General features: G+C 43.1%; 1 protein-coding gene across 3 annotated transcripts in view; it reads right to left on the reverse strand.

Annotated features, from left to right (window-relative positions):
* LOC126458284 (probable multidrug resistance-associated protein lethal(2)03659) overlaps positions 1-25816 on the reverse strand; it is a 268997-nt gene that overhangs the window by 148254 nt on the left and 94927 nt on the right. Inside the window, exon 1 of one of the 3 annotated variants that reach the window (XM_050095218.1) lies at positions 24900-24941. The exons of 1 other annotated variant lie outside the window; for it this stretch is intronic. In XM_050095218.1, the coding sequence (XP_049951175.1) occupies positions 24900-24926 (27 nt within the window). In that variant the 5' untranslated portion in view covers positions 24927-24941. Of the gene's footprint in view, positions 1-1211; positions 1273-24899; positions 24942-25816 lie in introns of those variants that run through there. One more of the 3 variants, XM_050095217.1, reaches the window with a different exon arrangement.

Consider the following 25816-nt stretch of genomic DNA (forward strand, 5'->3'; position numbering starts at 1 on the left):
TAGTAATGAGTTAAAAATCTGCATTTCCGTTAAACTATGATGATCATGAACTACCCCTGTCACGCCTTGTTGATGCACCCATCCTCGTGTGTGTGTGTGTGTGTGTGTGTGTGTGTGTGTGTGTGTGTGTGTGTGTGTGAGTCAGTCAATCTATACCATTCCCTTGTATCATACATTTTAATGAACTGTGGCTTTTTGGAGCGTTCGTGAAGTTCCACATTGTTGTCACGACTCCAACGGCAGTTTCGTTTCGAGTGGATGCGTACAGCCGAAGAACTTAAAAGTTCTGCTAAGCACCACCGAGCAGTTTCATATTTTCTTCGGCCTTCTGTGAAAAACAGCTCTTTGAACTAATGTCTTCTGCATCCCTCACACAGAATTGACAATTAAGAGCGAGTTTTACTTATCTTCGAGTCTAATTAGCAGACATTTAACCCTTTGAGGCGAACAACACGAAAAATGTAATTTTAAAATTTTTCACGGAAGTAATCTTTATCGAAATAATCAACGAATGTGAGAAGAAATTGCCAAAAAGGTAACCCTCAATTTTTTTTAGGTGGTGGTTTCCCAGACATAATCTCCCATTAATTAACTCATGCCTGAAAGGAACTATAGTCCTAAATTACAAGCACAAATCGGCCTAAAATTTAATAAATATCAAAACTACATACTGTCCCAGTTATTTCGAAATCACTCATAACAGCAAAAGTAGAAACCCAAATTTTCGTTACAATAACACTGCGTATACTCAGTTTCACTGTCAATGATCTCAAAGTGGGCACTATAAAAAAAAGGCACGTCACAATCTCTTACAATCGTGTGACACTATGTCCGCGCCAATTGCTCCTCTAGTGACTGCAACAATGCGGCACGTTCGTGGAGGTACCTGTTTACCACTAGATGACTGTTTTGCAAGAACATCGATGGTTTCACGCTAAAGGCACTCACGAAACTAAAAGAATAAAATGGCGCTTTCAGGCAGGAACCACTGGTACTCAAACGGTTAATGCAATTTTATTTACAATAACTGTTTATGATTCCATCGGTATTCTCAGTCTTGATAACGTGAACCGCTACTGCGGCTCATCTTAATTCAGCTCATACTTTTCTCAATCACAACGAACACTCTGCCCGCACTGGCTTAGGTTTTATGTCGTAACGGCATACGTTAAAAATTAACAGTACAAGTAGCGGAAACAGGAAATTCCTACCGTGAACATACGAGAACTACGTTGCATTACATGACACACTCCAACGCACTGTCGTGGAACATCTACTCTGCCCCTATAGCTAGGAGTTGTGTTATATACGTCTCCTGGCCGCACCTCCCTCCACTTCTGGAGTACCGCGCGAAAGCCACAAACCTGGGGATTCACTCAGACTGACTGAGCCACCTATCTGCTGGGCCCCCACTTAAGCATGAGCACGGCAGAGGCCAACTAGGTGCTCGTTAAGTGAGAGAACACCCGAGCGCCCCGGTCCAGTTTACTATGAGAGTGGGGACTTCCCTGTTGCGTGGTGGGGGTAGAGGGGAGAAGTTACTCCAACAAGAGGGGGGGAATCCCCACGATCTATAGGCAGCGACCACTCCTACACCGTGTTCCTGACTATCACAATGCTTTATCGCTAATCTAACCGGGAGAACGGATCAGGGCAATAAATAAAGTAATGACATTTTCAAAGATCTCCTAAGCCTGCTGAACCGTCCCCGTAACAAGCAATCGTTTCGCCACGCTGTTTAGGAAAACTTCAGCTTTTTCCCTCAGCTGGAAGATTGTTTTTAGCGACAGTGAGTCAGAGTTTAAAGAATGTCGCCAATTCTCCGAAAAGTGACGTGGGAACATTTTAAGCACTATAGCAACAGTAAAGCATTTAAGCTTAGTCGCAGCGATAAGCAGACAATAACAGTTCATAGTGAAACTCTGAACAAGGAAACGCTACTGATCTGTATTATCGGCCATTTGGGGATGCGTCTAAGAACTGTTCAGTCGTTAGTACAAAGTAAAGCTGTAATTAACACTAAGGTATGTTTAAACAGGACACTGATTTACTACACCGTTCTACTGGAGATGGTACGCCGTTGTCTTCCTCCGACCTCCGAATGGAATTACCACCTAGTTTTTATAGGGGAGGGAGGGATCTGAAGTTTAACGTAGATTTTGTACCATGATACAGACGGGGCGTTTTTCACACCACACTTTACAAAATTTGTCTCAAAATACTTATTTCACTGTTGTATTTAAATAAAAAATTTATAAATAACGACACTGACTTGTCGGTATGGAAATTTTGATAGTGCCTTCCACCCGTTTTCTTTGGCAAGAGTCTACAGAGACAGTTCCTTTGTAGCAACTCTATGCTGCTGATGACCTCAGATGTTAAATCCCATAGTGCTTGGAGCCGTTTCTATGTTTTTGCCTTCTTTCGACCGCATTTGTGATTTTTCCTTTTGTGCTTCAATTGTCTTAGAATTTGGTATCTTATTACAGCGTAATTACTATTATGAATCTTGCAGACTTTTCGTTGAAAGTATTATGTTTCCATATTTTGTTGTGTTCTGTAGTAATGAAGTACCACTAATGCTCCAGACTTATCACATTTCTCCTCGTTATCACGTAATGTTTGTAGCTGGCCGGTAAATAGCAGTACGAGTCCATATTATTGGATGTGCTGTCCGAAAGCAGCACGTCTTTGGTTACCACGTGATGCGATGTCTTCACTGTAACAGCATGTTTTTCTGTTGTATAGTTCCATAGCATACTTTTTTCAAAACTACAGTGTGTGTGCTCTACTGTGTATTGCAAGCGGCAGGACGGTGAGCCGCACTATTTTATCATCCCAATATTTGTATGATTTACTTAGGACTAAGTGTCACGAGTGTGACATGTGAAACATAACTCGAATCCGCTCTAGACAATTATAAGGAGCTTTAAGAGTGTAGTGCCTATCGATTATAAACTAACTATTCTGACAGTGCTTTGTAAAGGACGGGGCGAAAAATTTTCTAAGTTCATTTTGTAATTTAAGTCAGTTTTTGGCCTGAGAATGAAGTTCAACGAGTTTCACAGTAGTTCAACTACAACAGAAGTTTCTTCCAGCTGAAATAGAATTGGTCTTCTAACATAGGCCATTGTGGTAACTAAAGACGAATGGAGTGCCTAATCGTTTTTCTGCTTCATTTACGTGAAGAGAGCGGAAAGAGTAATTGTCAGTAATTACTTTTAGGTGAAAAACTGTAAAAAAAATACGCCCATTTTAAATGCGAACAACTTATGATGTAACGCATGTGTGTCATTAATTCTCCATAAGTAATTTACTAAAGCAATGACGAATCTAGTGAGAAAGACACTGAACATACTGCCCTATTTCAGAAAACAGTGAAACTAGTAAGAAATAGGTGTTGATAATTTTTCTTTTCTCACTCCATTTTGGTGTGCGAGAGACACTACTACTCTCATCACTCAGCAAATATTTTTAACCAGAAAATGAATGTTCTATATTAACACACAGATGAGGCGCTAATTTAGTTTGTAAGCGTAGTCAGTTTTATTGTTCACTGCACTGTCCTCCACATGAGGATTTTTGGCTAAGATTTGCTTGAGCTCCTGATTTTCGAGCACCCTCAAATGGACTCTTCACGGTTGTCAGTAAAGTCCTGTGTGCTTCCTTCTCAGAACACTCGGCCTCCAGTTTTCTCGTGACTTGTCAGGAAAGAACATTAACTGTCAATACCTAGTTGTCTGTATATCCAGAATTTCTCCGACTTCACCTCTGCAATCGTGACCGGTCGCATGTCTTTTGGCGCTCAATGCGACTAATTTTCCCTCCGTCAACGCGCAAGTGGCCCGCGCGCGCAAGTAGCTCCCGCGCGCAAGTATTCCACTTTACATTAGAATTTATGGTTATTCAAGGAGCAGAAACCACTCTGGTAAGTGAAGTTGAAGCTGGAGTTGCTACTTGCATTATGAAGGAATAGAAGTGTAAAAACATCTTCAAATTTTACAGAGATTAGCTTTACCAAGCTTGTGCTGTGGAAGTAGAAATTCGTGGGTAGTTTTCGTTAACAGTCACAACAATATAGACGTCCCTTTCTGGAGACTGAATTATTTCTCTAACTAGATACTATATTCAAATTTAACTTCTGAACAAAATGAGATATTTGTTTATTTTAATTTAGATGTTTAGAACGGATACATAGTCTACAGCTATACGTAAGTCCTTGTTATTTCATATTTTACAACACAATTTGCAAAAAGAGTTGTAAAAGTCAGCAGTGCTGCTTCTGTTAACATCTGCATACACACATCGAGATTTGAAAAACACTTCGTAAATTAAGTTACTTCCAATTAAACTGAAAGACTAAGAAATGAAAGAAACTTACGACTTTAGGAAGTATTTGTAATATATCGACAGGGAAATGAATACAACACACACAGCATTATGAAACTTTCTCCTTGGGAACTGTAGGCTATGTTACACAATTCAAGTTTAATAAATTAAGATCACGTCTTGTTACTTTTTACATGTGTGGTGTTGTGGTCTTCTGTAGTAAGACTGGTTTGAATGCAAATCTCTCTCCTACTCTATCTTGTGCAAGCCTCTTCATCTCCGAATAACTATTGCAAACTACATCCTCCTTAATCTGCTTATCACATTCATTACTTGTGTCACCCTTCTATTGTATGCACTAGAGAACAAAACGAAATCTACTGCTGCTACTGCTTCTGAACGTAGTACTTCACTTTCCATAGCAGGCTTTTACGACGGCTACTTCAAAGTACTGGTTGATGCTTGGGAAATCGCTCGTGTGTGCGAGTCGAAGCAAGCGATGTCGCTGGAGATACCGCCAGCGATCCGTCTCTCAAATGTTTGAGGGGGGTAGGAGGGGCTTTACAAAGTTTAGAGACCGTGCGCGACTGGGGACCCATGGTGACTTCCCCTGTTTGCCGATGGGTCGCGGGGACTCCACGCCCTTCTCGTTGTTGAGGCCTACTAAATGGGAAGTTACAATAGTTAAGTTGCCCAGAGAGTCATATTCGTTCGTCACGGGAGGAGAATTAGTTTCGACAACAAATACTTACACGATCCTTTCTAACTGTGCTAACAGTTACACGTGATAGGTTTCAGACGTGATTGTGGCCACGCGACGGGAATTAAAAGACTTACAACGGGGATTGGTAGTTGGAGGTACTTGCATGGGACATTCCATTTCGGAAATTTTTAGGAAATTCAATATTTACAGACCCACAGAGTCAAAGTGCCGAGCATAGCAAATTTCAGGCATCATCTCTCGCCACGGACCACTCAATGGCCGACGGCCTTCACTTAACGACAGAGCGTCGCCGTTTGCGTAGAATTGTCAATGGTAAGTGGTAAAGCAACACTGCCTGAGTACACCGCAGAAGTCAATGTGCGGCGTTAAGTGCGTCGCACGCTCTAATTGCTCGGCCTTCTGCTATAGTTACCCGAGGAGCGCTCGGCAAATGATCACAAGATGAAGTTGAGTGCGATAGCAAAACTTTATTCGACATAATATAACCTTAGTTCGGAAGACGGTGGTTGCAGCAATGTTTGGGAGAGATTTTCATCAGTGACTGACAAGGGTGTCGACTACATGCACTGTGGCAAATATTCTACTGTTCTGTCTTATAGATCCGCTACCACGCATCTGAAGGCATTTGTCTGCAGTTTAGACAAAGTAATTTCTAAAGCATTAGCAGTTTCAGTAAAAGCAATAAGTGGAAAGCTGGGTAGAAAAATTGGTGCAAGGGACCTTCGTCCGTATACATTAACATTAGGTGTAGGATTTTGCGTTTTGTATTAGGAGCTTGTAAATGTTAAGAACTGGGTGATGTAGCATTGCCAACATTTTGCCTCATCGTATGATAGTACGAAACAGAAAGACAAGCCGGTGCGATGCGAACGAGCGAGCATGACGCCCAGCATTATTCAGACCACAGGCGTCAATGCATGTTCATGTACAGCGTATATTTGGACCGACATGTATCGGAAAATGTGTTACCTATCTAGTACTGTGGACTTTGCTTATCGAGATTAGGCACTAAATTTGGCACTGGTGACCACTCACTTTCCTGGGAAGAAATTAAAGAATGGGGAATTTATTAATAACTACAGGGAGGAAACATTCAAATTGTTAGGCGTAAATCCCCAGTACTTTAGTAAGATTTAATTTGCCACTGACGATGGCGCTAATCTACGCAAGGCATTCAAATCCCTTCAACATTATGCACGCGTTACATATGTTTTGAACGCAGTCCTGAAATACATGTTAGTTGATTATTTGATGAGTGGGCTTGGAGTAGTTTATTCCACGACTAATGTTAGTTACCAAAATAAGTTATGTAGTAGAATATTTAACATCGTGCAGCTCCGTCAGCAACTGTGATAATTAAACATATAACACGTCAGCCTCTGTTGCAAATAGAAACCAATCTTTACCCAGGTTTCAGCCAAAATAATTTGGCCTTCTTCAGGAGCCACTGCGCGGTCGGCGCAGCTCTCGCGGCCTACCGACCTCGTCCACGCAGTGGGGCCTGCTGTTTCTCTGAATGCAACTTTAAGACTGAGTACTACGGTGCTACAGTTTTATACTTGACATGGCCAAACTTTGGCATGCAATAGTTTAGCGTCAATAGCTTCTGAAGAAGGCCAAATTATGTTGGCTGGAACCTGGGTAAAGATTGGTTTCTATTTGCAACAGAGGCTGACGTGTTTTATATGTTTAATTTAGTAAAAATTTGTCGTTACAAAGAATTTAAGTATGTATTGTGAAAAATTTTGTTTTGTAAAATATACTGATTGTGTAAGGAAAACTGTGTCAAACACTTCCCTAATGATTGCACAACGCATTGTTGCCCTGAAGTTTTTATGATTAACGTTTCCTTATAACTAGAAAGTATTATTAATGTATTTATCAGCACGAATTACTACTTTTCTATGTAAGGCCAGTGTTGAACCAAAGCATTCCAAAGACACCGAGTTGTCACTCATCAGTTGTATGTTATCTACGTACTAATAGCAGTAGACGTGTGACTCAGATGTAATGGAGTTTCAGTTGTAACGAGTAAATGAATACAATTTTTGTTTACCTGTGACGGATCTTTCGATTTTAAAACTAACCTGCAATTATTGTTAATGGATTCAGTATTTCCGAAAAATGCGCAATGAAGCCAAGACACCTGCAGTGAAGAAACGAAGTATGAAGAAATCCTCTAATTCAAGGTAAGTAACCATCATTAAAACAACATCGCCTGCTCCAAATTTCGAAGATTAGCGGAATAACTCATGTTTGCTAGAATAGGAGCGATAAAACAACAAGGCTATCACGAATAGAAATGAAGACGAGTCCGGAGAAAATCGATCTTACATCATCTCCAAGTATTCGAGCTTTTAACAGATTTGTTATTTTGCCGATATATGTAAGAACATTTTTATATCTAACTGTAGTATCTGCCACAATAGATATTTTGCTGTACGACCTTCCACTTTTTGTGCTGTCTGACCATGTGTGTTACATAAGCACACTTCAGGCCGACAACCGGTTACGCACAGGTCAGACCGCCGCCTGAGGCTTACTAATAGGTTTCACGCATAACTTGCTACTTCTTCCGCGACATCACGGCGCTGTTTCATGCTAATACCTTTTCGTCTAACACGCACGTTGTACTTCTTGCCATGAGATTTAGACCGTACATTTACAGTTCTCAGATTTCAGCTCCGGACAAAAGTGCGCTTTATCATCAAGCATCGTAGCTTACTTCAGAAGTTCGACAATGATTTCGAAAAGTCTGCGTCTAGAGTCCCTTAAATGTTTTGGCGTTTCTTGATTAAGCCAGATATTACCATCGAATCATTGTGCCTTTAGTAACATGCGGAAGGAATTCCTTCCAGAACAATGGAGATATTACTTTGTATTCAGAACTGGTACACAAATCAACCAAAAACAGAGTTATTAGATAGTGTTCTGTAAGCAGAACCACCATCAAGAAGAGAGAATTTGAACATTATCTACACTACCAGCTGTCGACCTGCGTCAAATAACGAGAGAGTGTAAGAGGGAAGTTTCTGCAAATGAGTTTTCTAGCACAAGTGGGGTTGAGGCTATTGAGCAGAGATATTTTCTACCTTTCCCTTTGCTTACGTCTTCTGGGAAGCTCATATTCCACGCTAACGCGGTATGTGTAAATCGGGAGAGTTCTATCGTGACCTGTCGAGCTTAGAATACTAATTTGGAGCAGCAGACGGTACAGGTCTCAGCTTTTCTGTTACGCAATCTACCGTGGAGGAACCAAGGAACTGGGGCTTAAACTCATTGCGCACAATGTGCGGTGCACACATCATGAGCGAAGTCGTTTTTAGCCCAAGTGCTCATGCTGTACCCATCACGGAATGAGCTCAAGTTGCAGATAATACACCCGTCTGTCTACTTTGTTTCTACCGCAGCGACCCGCCCTGTCTCGACGACACACTTGTCACCAAACAGATGGTTAACGTGTAAAATAACGGGCCAGTGATATTCTGTAAGACAATGAAGTCACCTCCGTATTAGCTCAAGACACTTAGGGATAACGTTGTGTAATCCCCATCAAGAACCCTTGATCCGGTAATGAACGTATTTTCTTTGACAGACGATAATAATGTGATGTCTAAACCAACTACCGTTCGCGAAGTTACCGAATGTACAGAATTTGAGACGTTACATGAAAGGTTATCAGCCGACTTTGTCATAATTTCGTCCACACCCAACAGCCCAGAACGCTCTTCACAAACGACGACATACCTGACTTCAGACAATAGGATTGTCTACATAGAATGTGTAGCTTTTGCGCTGCGCTTTAGTGAAATGTTGCTTGATTCAGACAGACTCACTGCTGAACAAAAGGCGCGGCTGCGGAAATTAAAAATGCAAATGCTACTCGTAAGGAGCGTATATTTTGAGTTTAACATACACAAGAAATCACTACACAATGACAACGTTTAAGTACATCGGTACGCCATTCGGAGACACGTAAATAGGAACGGACTGTGAATGGGTTCACCGTCAGAGAAACTAACGCGAGACTAACGCATTGACAGAAAAATGCGAGCAGTGGGCAGCTACAAGGGGCTTAGAACTGCCGAGGATGTTTCTGAAGATGACGGGTACCTAAAAATAGATGAAGTAAAATGTGCCTAGAATGTGGGTACTGTCAGCAATAAATGCTGCGAAACAGATTTCTGAGCTGAGTATGGGATAATAACAAGGAACTGATCAGAAAAACGCTGACATTACGAACTATATTTGTCTCGCTGAAAGAGTGGTCACGTGTTCAGAGCATCGAACTGGGTGAGTGAACATAATGTTTCAATGAGCACTATTCGTTACCATAGCTCCAGCGACATTGTACAAGGGGAATCGAACTTTTCAGTCCGAAGGCCGTGTAGTCCAGAATGGGTATATCAATGACGCCAAACCGTCGTGAACGCTAAAGCAAACATCCCACAGACGCACCAAGTTGAAGATGCCCATTTGGTGAACATCGTGTTCTACTTAGCGAAGTAGTCCGTAACTGCTTTCTGCACATCCTCGTCCAACAGCAATCTTTGATGCTTCAAGGCAGTTCTTACGGGACGAAAGGCGTGATAATATCACATGGGGAGAAATTGGGACTATAGGTCGGGTGCTCGAATGTCTCCCACTTCAGTTTGCGTAACTTCTGCGTTAAGGCGTTTGCGACGTGAGGACGTGCATTATCATGAAGCAGCAGGAGCAGCAGCAGCACCCCTTGTGACAGACATGCTGCCCCATACTCATTCTCCATTCTCCGATGGACGTCTACCGGTGTTTGTCTTTCGGCAGCTAAAACAAGAATATAGCACGATGATTCTCTTTGGATAGATTTGGTAATAACGTCACAATAGTTCTTGTGTTCGCATTTACCTTGCTCACACATGGGAAAAAGAACTAATGGCAAACTAATCCGTTGCCTGAATGTCGGTGCTAATGTAACCGCATCTGAGTTGCGCTACGGTGCATATACGCTGCAGCAACGCCCTCAGACGTAAACCTTTGGATCGTCCCTTATATTATGGGAATACTGGAGGCTAGAAGGTCCTTTAGAACAACTGCACAGCATTTTGAATGTGCACCAACATCACAGTCTAAGGGTGTTCAAAAATTGTTCAGATGGCTCTGAGCACTATGGGACTTAACATCTATGGTCATCAGTCCGCTAGAACTTAGAACTACTTAAACCTAACTAACCTAAGGACATCACACACATCCATGCCCGAGGTAGGATTCGAACGTGCGACCGTAGCGGTCACGCGGTTCCAGACTGAAGCGCCTAGAACCGCACGGCCGCATCGGCCGTGCTTCTAAGGGTGTATTAGTTAAAATGGTTTCGGTAGAAAGTGATACACCCTTTTAAGCCGCCGCACCAGAGAGGAAACTATTCTTGGTCGTAGCAAAAGCTGTAAAATTAGGATCCATGTCCCAGCCCGATTACCAGGAACATCAGGAAAAGCTTTCTGGATGTCCGACTAGTATTTTATGAAATGCATAGCACGGAACAGTTTTCAGGTCTTCTATTGATAGTACCTTTCTAGGTTTGAAACAATCATCGTGGAAACTGTGAGCATAACACGTGAAACAGCCAGAAATGGATGAAGTGTAATCAGTTATACACGAGGCAGTAAGAACTAATGGTTTAAGATCCAATGCACTATCTGATCAGAAGGTCCAGCCACCCCTTGTAACGTCGAATTGACCACTAGATACGACGAGACGTGAACCCGCAAGTATAAAAGCAGACGAGTATTCTGTGGTCAACAGAGAAGCAGTATCAGCAGAATTTGTTGGTCAGAACAGCTCAATGACTTCCAACATTGACTAGTCGCTGGATGCCACTTGATTAACGAGCCCATCAGGGACATTTCCACGCTTCTATAGCAGGAGGAGACTGCTGGTGAGGTGATTGTGTAGTGGTAATGCGAAGGTACAAACATCGATAAACCAGGACCAGGCAGGTCTCATGTACGGACTGGAAAGGACCATCGAGCACTGCTGAGGACGGTTTGCAAAAAGTCAGCGGAAGGAATCAAACTGCTACCAACACTCCAGCTGGGGACTGCGCGTATGGAGTTAAAAATAATGGTGACGACGGTCCAGCAGCTCTTAAGTCATACAATCCTTGTGTGTTTCGGTCTCTTTTTCACAGTTTTAGATAAACGAGTTGCGTAGACTAAATTCTTCCTTTTTCAGCTATAATTAAAGTCTTATCAAGACCAAACGTGTTCCGCTTTATTCTAAAGCACCTGTTGCAATACGGATTTTCTCTCTTGCAATTTTGTTTGCTAGGATCATGAACAGTTCGCGTGCTTTAACTTACCATTATAAACAGTATTGATTCTTATCATTACTCACGATTTCTTGTCTTTAAGTTGTTCTTCCTGTTCTTCCACTATTTGTGTTAGTGACCACTGAAGATTCTTTAAAATAAAGCTAACCGCGTTTGTTCTTCGTAAGACTCATTACAGTTGCAAAAGACGGTATTTAACCTATACAACTTCGCACATTCCTGTTGGTCAGTGCTAAGAGGGAAGGAATCGGGCAACAATTTGAAGACGTTACCGGCCACCAAGTCCGCCCCCGGTAGCTGTGTGGTCAGCGCGACAGAACGTCAATCCTAAGGGCCCGGGTTCGATTCCCGGCTGGGACTGGGTGTTGTGTTGTCCTAATCATCATTTCATACCCATCGACGTGCAAGTCGGTGAAGTGGCGTCAAATTGGAATACTTGCACCCGGTGAACGGTCTACCCGACAGGAGGCCCTAGTCACACGACATTTACATTTACCGGCCACCAAGTATAATATCAACAGTGAAGTGTTAATGAGGTAGAGGTGTTACGGTATTGGGAGGGGGGTCCTTTAGTGATTATGGTGTACTACAACTATATTGCGCTTAAGGAAATGCTAAATGCGGTGGGATATGAACTGATTTCACAGCATTGTATACTGTGTATAATTCGACACAGTGCTGTATCAAGACTCCGCGCAAACCAGGACGCGCCGAGACACGCATATTTTTTGTCCACGATAAGTTGACGTCTGGTGCGGTGGCTGTCGTTAACGCCCGTGCTCCCGCATTATGGCTGCCAAGGGGGAGAGGAGCGGCCGCTTGTAACGCTACCTGCGTTTTGTCTTCAACACGAATCGGAGGAGGCACTCTAGGAAATATTGCTCGCTTAAGTAACACTTCAGTCGGATCGGACATCACCTCATTTATTGACATATTCATGATCGAAGTTTATCTACAACTTATTTATTCTCACTTACGGAAAATAATGAAAAATGGAAGGAGATCGAGGTACAACTTTAGACTATGAATAGAGTGTCAAAAATGATTTCTGGAATCTGAACATTGCATTTATTAAACACAGCACTGCAGTAATGTCCACGAAGTGTAATTAACCGTGTCTGAAAGAAATGTCAAAATGAAGTTCACTGAAGATCACTGTCGTTTGTGTTTGATTTAGTATCACCATCACCGCTTGAGGAAGGTGGTGTTAACTTCGTCAACGACCATTTCCATTCTTCCATCTCGTGCCCAATACTGTCGCCCCAACTGCTACACTTTCCTGTGGTAACCTTGCCACTCCAGTGCAGTAACTGAAAAAGTAGCATTAACAAAGTTCTGCAATTTTTCCTTAGACATGTCACTGGTGGCGTTTTCTGAATTTTTTTATTTTAGCCCATGGCAATTGATTTAAATCACAGTTACAGGGCGTTAAACTGACTACTTTGTGACCTCTGCTCTCAGCGATTTTTTCCACCACGTACACTTTCACGGATGGTTTGTTTTCCTTTATTTTAGGTATCAGTTCAGTCTTTCTCACTGACTCGTCTGCTCGCGACCACTGTAACATCGTAATCCTGTAATCATATTTATTAAGCATTCTGTTGTACTTCCTGCCGTGGTATGGTGCATTATCCATACACAATCACAGAAATGGGTGGAGTATTAGGAACCAACATATCTGCGCTCCCCCGTCCCCTTCCGTCCAAGTCCGCTAGTTTCGTACGCTTCAAGAAGTTCCCAAGTTAATGGAAACAGTTTCTTGAATGAAACTCCCTGTCAAATTAGAACAATGTGCCAGGCTGGGTACACGCGTGAGAGTCCAGGTCCATCACACAGTTCTGTCAGGAAGTTTCTAGCCATCCTCCGCTGCATGTTAAAAATTCGCTTCAGTTCTTGCTTCTTGCTGGAAGTACTTGCCGAATTTGTCATTTCGAGGAAGTTTTTCCTCAAAATTACAGAAGTGTGTTCAATATCTATGCGAAAATATCAGTGTCGAGAAGGAGAATGGCATAAAGAGAGAAGGGCAGAAAGAAATACACCTTCGGAACCTATAAATATAACTGGCACCTCCAGTAAAGGAATTGCGAAATTTACCAATGAATTGGTTTCTTCAGATGGGAAAGTTGCTTGGCAGCACAGGGGTCTTCAAATTTTAGCTGTTTTTTCATGTTAGCGTAAACAAAGACGCATTACGTTTGTGGTAAAGTACTAAATACTGCTTGCAAAAATCGAAGAGAGATTAAAATTCAGTCTCTTGGTGAGATACCGCGCCGCATTGTTGTCTCCTGTTAGCAAATACTCAGACAAATTTGAACACCCTTGTCTATTGTATAAAACATCCTCGAGGTTTTTAATGCTTATTTTGGTTGATTGAATAGTGTTTCTTGGTAACGTCAAAATGACTAGCGCTTTTTATTATTTTATTTGTGTGTTTCGTTACGACATTTGTTCATTAATAATGATGTATCAACAGTGGCGACTGCTCTGGTTTTTAAGGATAGCTGCACTTCTGCAACAAGTACTTGCACCAAGTTCCTGAAATAAACTTGCCCCAGTTTCTTGATGAAGTGAACTTGAGTAAGTTTTTATCCTAATGTAAACGCTTCAGCAAGTGCTCACAGAAGTTACTTGCTGGTGGAAACAGGCCTTTCGTTGACACTTCTTGCGGCGCCTTTACGTTCGCAGAGTTCTGAGACAAATGAATCTCCCAAGAAGTGCCGATTTTCTCCGCTTTTGGCAGCACTAGCGAAATCGACAAGTTACCGTGGCCAGACAGTAACTTGACGAGGGCTGCAGCCACCATTTTTATGTATGAGAAATTTTTTTCATACTCGAATGTATAATGAAGTGGTAAAACCCTATTTTAATAAAAATCAGCCCTTGTATGAAAATTCTGAACTTCGTCCATTCTTCGTGCCTCTCGGCCACAAGCTCCCCATAAAGCCAACTTAGAAGGTTCTGGTCACAAAACGCTTAAAGTATTGCCGGTTCTCGCATTACGATGGTCAAGCCCATGGTTGCGGGCAGGAATGTTATATTACTGAGCAAACAAGACTGTTTCAACGCTTTTTCTGAGCAATGACTTCCTTGAGTGGTAAGTTTTTGTTAAGATTTCAACGAACAATGTCCGAAAAACATGCATTACAAACCCCTGTATTTCTTGAATTTGTGAGTTATTGTTACAGCTTAGCTGACTAATTCTTAACATGCTACGCGATTCGTGAAACTGTGGTCTTATTAACCACCTGTATACTTGACCTGTTGAACAATCTGCTCTTCTGCCGGCTGTTCGCGTCGTTCTCGCACGGTCTTTCGACGACATGACTCTTTTTCTTTAAGTGTTTCCTCTGATACATGGTTATTAATTTCGATTAGTACTACAGATTTATTGATGAATGTGCAGTTTCTATATTTTTAAAACAAATTCTGACTCACGCTCTGCGTTAGTACCCGTTTAGAACAATCCCAGCAGCCTCTTCGAAGCTCTAAACTTAAGATGCAGGAGCATGGCATTCGCAGAATTACCTCTAGGAGCAAGCCTCTGCGTACGTCGCTGTGTTTGGTCCAACGTGACATGTGTGTGCACACCACGTTAACGAAGTAACCGCTAATCGCCTTTGCTACCCGTGACTAAGCTAACTATGCCGTTAGTTACGTGCAAGTCGGGTGGGAGAGTGCCATGACGATAATACGCTTCGCTAACTGCACCCACATTTTTGCTGTGCTTCCGTAGTAGTCAAAGTCACTAAAGCGAAGTTTTCCTGGAAAATTGGTCAGTATTCAGAGTATGACAGGAACGATCATTCGAAGCAAAAAGGTCGAGTAAACTTGGGTGCTAAAATGTATAAATTACTAGACAGAACCACTTGATAGTAGACGAGATTTGTTTCACACTGGCAAAGACAAACAAGTCCCCATCCCTCTTAAGGTCTGCATTTTAGAGTCCACGTTCACTACTTTGCTTCCTTCGAATGAGAGTCACTACCATATTCCTAAATATTAACCATTCCTCCTACGACACCTTGTTTAATCAGACCTTTTGAAATTATCGACCTCACAGAAGTATCAAATATCGCTTTAAGAGGTTTAAATATTGTGCAATTCGTGATGTAGTACCAGCCATATCTCATTACTCATAAAAAGGGCAGGAAGTTATTACATGTAGAACTCTTCAGACAACCTGCATGTGTGTGAAGTACAATCACAGCACCAGGTTTCCACGAGAGTTATCTCACGTTCCCGACGAATAAAAGTTCTCCCTCCGGTGTATCAAGGTTAACAAAGAAGTGACAATAGTATGTCGTAAATAATTTAACACATTACTACCATTTTTCTGTACATTTTTGGTATCTTTCCTTTTGGATGACATACGATTTCAGTCTTTCACTGCCCATACAAGCATAGAAACAGGAAGTAAATTTTCCGACAGATTTATTATTCGTCTGTATTATGGTATCAATACTTCACCACCAGATGCTGCTACACACACCTCTCCTGATTTTTTAAATTAGAATTGATTTTCTCGTATCTACTCACAAACATGAATGTCTTCCAGTTAGGAGGCCTACATTGCAGAACTTTCTTCTGGTCATTCCTTTGCATTTCTTGGCACTGAAAGCTGGAGCACCGTAAACTCAAGGCATACTTTCCAGTTCCCGTAATGAGTAAGCCCGACTTCCGACAAGCAGTCGGGAACTGTAAACTGTGGCACAAACAGTTGTAAAGATCATGGACACACAACTGTCGGCTTTTTATTTCACGTGACAAACTAATGTACCACTGAAGAACTGGAGGTAAAATATTACTACTTGGGTATGAAGCCTATGTAATTCGCGTGTAGTTCATTATCTCCTCCCTTTGAACACGATATGAACGAAACTTCCATATTCATACTTCTTGCAAGCCGTTTTATTTCCAATTTTTAAGGTATTCGCTATTTCCGTGGTTTGGCAAATTTATTCTATTTTAACGCTGCGGCAATCGCCTGTAACCTAAATGAGGGAAGTCGTGCGCTCCATGTTTGAAGCGTGTGAACTCCGTCCTGTCGACCGTTTTGACTGTATCGACATACAGTGCCTGATTTAGTGAAGCTTCCACATGGGTAGAAGGAAGCCGAATGGAACTTTGTTTTGTAATCGCTGAAATGTCACATACCACCTCAAACACAGTCAAACATACAAAAACCTTTGAAGTATGAGCCCACTTACCACCATGCTGTTGCAGCCACCCATGGCCTGGACGCATCGACTGATTCACTCGGGAAGCGCGTCACAGCCTCTATACCGTTTCCTGAGGCAGGCCGGCCCGAACTATTTTAACTTTTCCTTGGTATGCTGGATTGTTTTGTTTTAGGGCGCAAAAGCAACTGAAGTCATACGCTCCTGTATCAGAACCTTAGAATCAGAGGAAAAAGGAGTTACATGAGACTATACACGATAAGCCCAATCAACGGAAGAAAAGACAGCTAAAAGCAAGGACTTCCTCCTGGAAAAAGGCTCACAAAATACTCCGTATAGACAGCGGAGGTCCTGAAATAAAGATTAGATGTCTTTCACCATATTGCTACGACGGATAAGTAAAACGCGGTTAAACAGCTGAGCTTCGTTCGCTAAAACGGCCGATAACTCAGACGGCGAACATACATTAGGACGTAAGTGGTTAAAAAAGACCATTCAGTCAGGAAATAGTGAACAGTCAACAGCTGATGACAGTGTGCACAAAGTGGTGTGGAATCACCACATAACTGGCGATGGCTGAAACGACTGCCCAATACGGAACCTAGCTAAAAATAATGATCTCGTGGCGGAAGGACCGAGGAGGAGGTCGGCCAAGCGGCTGGGAGAGATTTGTTTCCCCGGAGTCTGTTCCCATGAAGGGAAGGCCAGTGATGATGCCAAACTGACACCACCTCTTGACAGACGCAACACGGAGATCGGAAGGAACGGAAGGAACGGAAGAAACGGAAGAACTGGCAGGCCGAGGTAAGGGGACTGCAGCCTTGGCAGCAACGTCAGCAGCTTAGTTTCCCGCCAGACGTGATCAGAAACCCACGAACATCACAGTGGCTCCGTCAAGAATGGGCAACTGAAAGCTTTCTTCGCCCCCATTGCACTAAGGGATGGCCTGTACAGCACACACAGGTTCCGAAAGAACAGACAGAATCTGAGCAGATGACAATTGACAAACCTGTGTCGCCTGATGTACTACGTGGCCTGATACAGGGCGAAGAGGTCTGCTGTAAATAATGAGCTGTGTTCCGGAAGCCAAAATCGAAAATGGTCGGTGCCAATGACGAAAGCACAAGCGACACCACGGTCAGTCCGAGAGCTGTCAGTGTACACAGAGGTACTATCGCTAAATTCGCTAAATTCCGTGCGAAGGTCGAGAAACTTACAGCGACAGATCGAATCTGGAGTAGTGTCCTTTGGAAAAGAATGAAACCCCAGGTGAACACTGACGGCCGCAAGAAGCCAAGGTGGTGAACGGTTCACACCAATATGGAAAGTGGCAGATACCGTGAAATTCAGCATCGGAGCAATGGGCGAAATCGAGCTCCAGGAATAAACAGAAGAGGGGGCGCGCTCCATACCAGCGGTCGAAGAGGTCATCGAAAGCGGAGGCATAGGATGGGTGGCCGAGCATGGCGACAAACGGCATATGGGTACCCGCTGAGAACATCCCGTTGGTATGACAGCGGTAGTTCGGCAGCTTCTGCATACGAACTAAACTGGGGTGGTGTAAAGGGCGCCAATGGCCAAATGAATGCCACGATGGCGGACTGCATACTGCCTAAGATGGACGGACGCGCAAAAGCATAAAAGCAACACCCACCGTCTAGTTTCGAACGGGAAAGTGATCGGCACGAACGGCGGACGGTGGTCCGATCCACTTCCTAGGAAGTAATGTTGAGGACACGTAGGACATTGAGGGACTGTATATAGCGGGCGACCAGGTAAGACACGTGGGAGGACCAAGAAAGATTAGTATGAAGCACGAGCCCTAGGAATTTCATAGTTTCAGCTAACGGAAGAGCACAGGCCCAAGATGTAAAGAGGATGGAAGAAACCCATTGTGCCGCCAGAAATTCAAACAAACGGTTGTGTCAGTGGAAAAGGGAAAGCCATTGTCGATTCTCCACGAGTAAAGACGATCGAGACATCTCTGAAGACGCCGCTCAAGGAGCCACGTCCGTGGAGAACTGCATTTGTGTGCGGCAGTATATGTCCGAGCTGATCCCACCCGTGATCTATCTGGTTTTAGTCCGGTGATCTTTCTAGCCACTGGAGTAACTCAACATGCAGACAGTTCACAGATAAACGGGCCATTGTTGAAGAGCATTGTCTAGTTGAAAATCAACTGATATTGTTGCACGAGAGTAACACATGAGGATGCAGGATGTCAGCGGCATATCGTTGTGCTGTCAGAGTTGCCTCAGACTCTACCAGCCCTAACCTTTAAGTCATACTCGATGGCTACCCACACAGTGATTTCAAAAGAACACTGCGCCTCTCCAGAACATTGCAAGAATGGGACCTCTCTCCATGTCGCCGCCATATTCGCCGACGTTTGTCATCTGGAGTAGCGGAATCCGCGTGGGGTACGGTGGCCGATTCGCAGGGACCAGTTTTCGTCCAAAACGTTGGGCGAGTTCATTCGTTTGTTCGGGAGAATTGCCCTACAAGTGTCTCACCTTTTAGCCGAACAGCGATGACAGAATCGAGGCGCACACCCCGCAGTGTTTATAAAACAGTTTTACAGAAACAGTTTTACAGAAACAGTTTTACAGAAACAGTTTTACAGAAACAGTTTTACAGAAACAGTTTTACAGAAACAGTTTTACAGAAACAGTTTTACAGAAACAGTTTTACAGAAACAGTTTTACAGAAACAGTTTTACAGAAACAGTTCGGTAAAAAGTTTTCTTTTCGCTTTACTTTTAGCTTTATACATCAGATTCATGATGACGAGCCCATCACTTTGTTAAGGTCATTGTGATATTTGCATGGAAATACGGCACTGCGTGAAAATCTGAGTGTAAGGTGGCAGAATGAATGAAGGTCAATTTCGCACCTTACAGAAGAGTTTTATACATCTTAACAGGAAGGTGAATATGACACCTAACTTACTTCGATGGTAATGAGCAGATTTGCCTATATGTATGTATGTATGTGTGCAGAAGGGATGACAATCAACGTTATTGACACACCACTCCTATATAATGCATGCCAATGGGCAGAAGGTGAAACAAGCAGCGAGAGGAAACGTTTTGTGTGGGAGCCAATACGGGCAGACGCAGAGGCCACACTCCGGGAGTGTGGAATGCCAAAAGGATACGAACAAAACCAGTGACGCATTCGATCACATGAACTAACTGCAAGTGGTACACACGACAGACACCTGGAACTTTTTAGGCATCTGGAGCAGGCACAAAACGTCCTATTGGCGGAAACGCACCGGGAAGGAGTAAAGTGTCGAGATTTTGACGCAGTTTCATGGTAGGACCACTGCGATTGGTAGAGAGTGTTTCCACAAAATAAGAGGAACGCTCCTATTGGTCGAAAAAAAAAACCGTAACGTGGAGAACAAAAGAACCCAGGTGGGGAGAGAGATCGGCTACGAGAAAGACGAGAGCGAAATTTTAGGGGACTCTTCTATCAAATGGCGTCGAGTGCAGAATGGATCTCACAATGCTGTGTACGATGCAGAGGAGAAATTTGTGTGAACATTTCGTTCACAGCGGCTGACCTCCAGCTACAAATTAGCTGTAGCATCGTTGAGCTCCAACTGTGGAGGAACGAACCAGACAGTTAATTGTTCTTGCGAGAACTGAGAGGGCATTACAATATGCACACTGCTCCAGCCATGCAGGTGCATATCGCCACAGCCTGAGACTAGGGATGGGTTCATGTTTTCTCGCATATCAAGAAACATACAGACAGTTTCTGCTGGAAAATTTAGCAAAGGCTTAATTAGTTTTATACGAATTTCAGTGGGCGAGAGCAGCCATGTAGACGACAATTCATCGCAGTTGAGGTGAATACCACGTGCAGAGGCATAAACTTGTTGGTTCAGCAGCTTATGTCCACTGTAAACTCTAGCTACCTTGGGTAATCTTTTGCGCGACTTGTTACAAAACAAACCATCTTCCATAGACTTCATTGTCATCCTAAAAATAGTACCAAACTTTGAACCAGATGATTGATCGTAGTACTGGCCAACATCAAACGTAATCGCAAGAACAATTTTGTAAAGAAAGTTCCAGTTAAAATTTAGTACTGCTGTGTTTAGGATTAATTCACTTTCAGGGGTCGAGATGCGTCATTTTGAAAACTGTCTTAACATTGTCACATTTTAAACTGTGTAAAAGCGTGTATTTCCGTGCCAAATTTGCAACATTAAACAATGTCATTACAGTTGTGTTCAGTCATAGAATAAGAAAACACCTAACCGTAACATTACAGGAGAAGTTTGCAATGAAAAAATAGAGGTCGCTATGATTGTGTGTTTGGTGCATATTACATAATATGTTGTGAAATTTAGCTAGTTTAGACTTTGGTAGAGGTATTTACCTGTCAACAATCTCGTGACGTAGCACACACCATTGCTATCACGCCAAGCCATTGATAAAGCCAGAGTGAAATATCCACAAAATTCCTCGTCTTTCAGAAATCTGACATACTAAAATGAGATTTTTCGTAATATTAGTATGTAAGAAGGCGATTTTTCTGCTATGTGGTTATGATGCTGAACTTAATTATCTACCCTGTTATTCCTAGCTACAGACTTCTTCGATGAAAGAATTTTTAAGGGCTGACGATAACTGGTGAAATGAGAAATGCTATGGATTTGGGACCAACATACGTGAAGACTCAACATTTTTTGTACCGAGAATGTGCCTTTTCAGTAGCTACTAACCTTCCTTTTCTTCCATTCCTCACTTAAACTTTATAATCCACTGTTTCAAAGTTCTCTCACAATTGCGTCTGGGCGACATATTACTGAGGTTAGACATTATAAACACTGTTTCGGCAAAAGAAGCAAATTTTAACATGGCAACCAGAGAAATGTGTAGGTTTCACTCAAAATTTGGCACTGTACTTCACTGAAAGCCGTAAACAGCTAACAAGCGAGAAAATAGATCCATGCATTTTCAGCTGGATTGTTTTTAAATGCTAACTAAAGCAGAGGAGGCAGATGTTTTTGAATGGTCGCCGTCCAGGTGCAGACGTGGAGGGGCGTCACTTAATATTTACGAATAGTATGAGGGTAGGCTTCTGTTAGAACGGCACTTCCAGCGCTCGGCATTTCCCCTACAGCGCCTGCCCGTAACGCCCACCAAAATCGCTGGTCGTAGGTTGTATTACACAAATGAACAGCATAGAGACAGAAGAGATGACACTGTCTGCAGGACCTGACCATTTTGCAGGACAATGCTCAAGCACGTACAATGCAAGCTGTTACTGATTTGTTTGACTGATGGGGCTGCTAAGTGCTCTATCACCTACTGCACTCCCCTGACTTAAGCCCTCGTGAGTTCAACCATTTCTAAACTGAAGGAAACACTTCACGGCATTCGCTTCAGAACTGATACAAATTCGTCTGGCAATAGACCGCGCCGTTCTGTCAACAAAACTGGCGCTGCTAAGAGTATCGCTGGCACATCGCTGGCAACGGTTAATACATAATGCTGGTGACTACTTTGAAAATCAGTAAGACTTTGAAACACGTATCTATTTTGTACGAGCTGTAAATAAATAGTTGCCAATACTGAAGTATCACCCCTCGTATTTTAACATTTATGGCACACTTTATACGAATGAATCTTGGAAACTGACACATTAAGGTACGCTAAGTCAATAAAATTCGGCTCTAAAGGTTTCTACACTGGTCTACTGCCTTAATTGCTCCACTGCTTTGATTTTATTATTGGTACTGTAAAATGGCTACTCTACTGTATCTCACTGGCAAAGAACTGGCAATTCTGATTATTCGCACTTCATAAATGCATCTCCTAACCTGAACTTAGTTTCGTTTGATACCAAGAAAATCCTTTTGAATTAAAAGCGAAATTTTTGAGTCTTCGTAACCAAAACCCAATCAAACCCGGTTATGTTCTGCAGTAAGTGTCATACTTTTCCCACTAGGGCTGTTAATCGCTTCCTACCGATCCTGTGAGAACTAATAGAGGGCTACTAACGGTTTAAGAGGTATTAAATCTGATCAAAATAACGTATCATTAGCAGCTCCGATGAATCAATGCAACAAAACAAAAGGCTGCAGGATTTCGTCGCCACAGTCACTCGTTGTACTGTCTTCTGAGCTGTTAAATCGCGATATATTCTGTTCGAAATTCAACATATTCCTGTTCGAAATTCTAAAATACTCTACCTTTCTGCGGATATTCTATAGGATGTTGTATGATTTTTGTGCGGTTGCCTGAACACTGTCCAGTTTGTGTCCCGTCCACTTACAGGTTTTTTCTCTCCAAGCTTTTTTACTGACAGCAGGTAAGGAACTACGGGCGGTAATGTTATCAGCATGTTGTCGTGCTGCCATGGTGGCTTCCTGATATTAGATGCACCTCGCGCGCCGTGGGTGTTTACGTCCTATTTGGCGTGTAGCCAGCAAGACTTTAAGCCTGCAGCAATCATCTCTATTAGAACTTAATTCCTCATTCGAGACTTCGACTACTTCTGAGACTTACCTACTGCAAGTACACGATGGCGCACGAGAAACCGGCCCCGACTCCTGGACTGCTCATTGTCTCCCGCCAACTGGAATCTATTGTTCCGACGCTGCTGCTTGCATTAGCTTATTTTCTATCATCAATTTATTAGAAGTTCATCTGTTTTTGTTGTATCTGCTCGTGGCGGGCAACAATTTGTGCGTAACTGGCGAAGTCTCTACTCGGGGACGGTTTTGTGCACCATATTTTCTTTGGCAAGCACTCATGACCAGGCTATCGATTTCAACATTCTTGGTGCTCCGCTACTGCTGGTTTAATAGTGCCCTAAGCGCGAATGGCGTCCGTACTCTGTAAGGTGGCGTTTTATTGTTCTCCCAGTTTTGCCAGTATATGCCAGGGAGTTCAGTAAGTAATGCAACGTTTTTTCCCGAAAACACGCTGGTTTTATTTAGCAGTCAAATACACCATATTATTACCAACTTCTTGGCTACAAAATTATTTTTCAACACAATCTGGTCGACATCCGAGCCAACCTCTTACTGGTGCATAAATGTGTCAGCATTACCGACACAGACGTCCAGTTGTGCAACAAGGTGTTTGTAATCCGTCGACAGTGTCCTCAAGTTCCATTATTCCAGGAGTCACAGCAGTGTGCAGCCAGCCAGCCAGGTCGTGGGAGATCGGACAAGTTTGCGATGACGACGATATTTGGTTTGTAGGGGCGCTGGATTGCATGGTTATCAGCGCCCATACAAATTCCGAATCTTTTCGAACCCGGGACCCCGTGATCCAGAGGCGAGAACACTAGGCGCTTTACTACGAGCTGCACACAGGTTTGCGAGACCTTATTGCTATGAAGACAGACGCGTCGCCCAACGATTCACCGTGCTTTTGTTCATTTCCAGGTCTCCGTGTAGACGTCCTGCAAGCGTCAATCAATATCTGTGATGCTCTGGTATTCCGCCAGAACCACCTCGATGACAGCTCTGCTTGGAACGCACCTCCGTTACAGACGCCATTTCGAAGGCTACATATAGCGCTGCCACCTATCGGGACAAACTACAGGGGCTCAAGTGGGAATATTTGACAATGTCCCAGAACAAATTCCACATTTTTCAACCGAAACTGGCCGAGAAAAGAGTGTTACGCATTACTTGTTGAACGTCCATCGTACTCCGCCACTACAGGTTGCTTCGCAGACTGTAGAGGGGGTCAGTCAGGTCCGTTGTTTCTTTCGTGTTGACTTGAAAATTTAGCTCTTACTCCAGTCTTCCGAAGATTTTTCCTACACGGTGACCTTACACAGCAAGGAAAGTTTCCTTGTTCTTTTTTGCATTATTCTGCTGCTGTCAGCACTGATTCAGTGCCGACGCCTGTTTTTCGACGATGTTCAGCCTGCCGGGAGCAACGCAACAATTCTGAAGATACCAGGAGAGGGCTCGAAACGTCCAGTATTCTAAAATCTTAAAGATAAATACAAATCTGAAGATTTTTTACCAGAAATAAGATCACTGCTCTTTATGTCACAGCGAAGGTTTAATGAGGTAAATAAGGCAATCAAATATGATACTTCGAGATGATAGTTACGTGTTTAAAAACCTATGACAACTTACAAAGAATTCACACTTCAGAAACAAGGTAAAACAAATGGTTCACAGTACGTGTAAAATCAGCAGTACGACTCCGTCGTACCGGGGAGCTAAATGTGGTTTGCTTCATAGCTCTACTTCTTCCTGCAGGCTTTCCCAACATTTGTCGCCTTGTTCTTTGTAGGCCTTGCCTAAATCCAGGCATGGTCTTTCGTTACACGAAGTATGAGGATTACAGCAAGATTCTTTCGCATAATTCGCTTACCTGAGCAGACAACACAAAACCAGACATCAGCTGGCGAGTGGGATTTCGTTTCTGTACCTGCCCGCTCCAGCACACACTGTCGCTTTTCGACGACTACTGAGGACCTTGCATCATGCCGTGAGTGTTCCTGTCCTGATGATTCAGACCTCTTCTCAGATATACAGGCCGGGAATCGCCTGTCTCCTGTACTCCGATAGCCGACGCACAGATTGTATTATGCTACGCACGTGCCAGGCGCAGAGATAGTGTGTAATCGGCTGGTGATAGTAGCAGAAAAATGGACTCGCGCACATACACATGATGCCACATCACGGAATCTATCGAAAGCGACTGTGCATATCACACCGATGGCTTACGTTCATTTCTCACGGCAACAGTGTTCTTGCAAATTCGGTAGGAAGGCAGTTTACGTCCGTACAGAATAAAAACGCATTAAGGTACCATCGGTCTCTTCTTGCTGTTACTTTTAAGCTTTAGACAGCGCATTCAGCTGTGTGAACTGACCGTTCAATGTGTGCTCGCACGACTGGGTATTTGTAACATCCGGCCACGGTGGCGGAGAGGTTCTAGGCGCTTCAGTCCGGAACCGCGCGACTGCTACGTTCGAGTCCTGCTTCGGGCATGGATGTGTGTGATGTCCTTAACTTACTTAGGTTTAAGTAGTTCTAAGTTCTACGGGACTGATGACCTCCGATGTTAAGTCCCATAGTGCTCAAAGCCATTTGAACCATATTTGCAACTTTCGAGCATTTGCCTTCAGTCAGAGGACATATGCAGCCGCCCTCCAGTCGGAGTGTATCCTGTGCAAGCCTTCCTCTCTGCGTAACTACTGCAACCAACATTCATTTGAAACTGCGTATTTTAGTCTATCCAGTACGTATTCAATACTTATTCCATCGATCTGTCGAATCTTCAGC

Source organism: Schistocerca serialis, chromosome 2 (assembly GCF_023864345.2).
Source record: "Schistocerca serialis cubense isolate TAMUIC-IGC-003099 chromosome 2, iqSchSeri2.2, whole genome shotgun sequence".
NCBI classification, from domain to species: Eukaryota; Metazoa; Arthropoda; class Insecta; order Orthoptera; family Acrididae; genus Schistocerca; species Schistocerca serialis.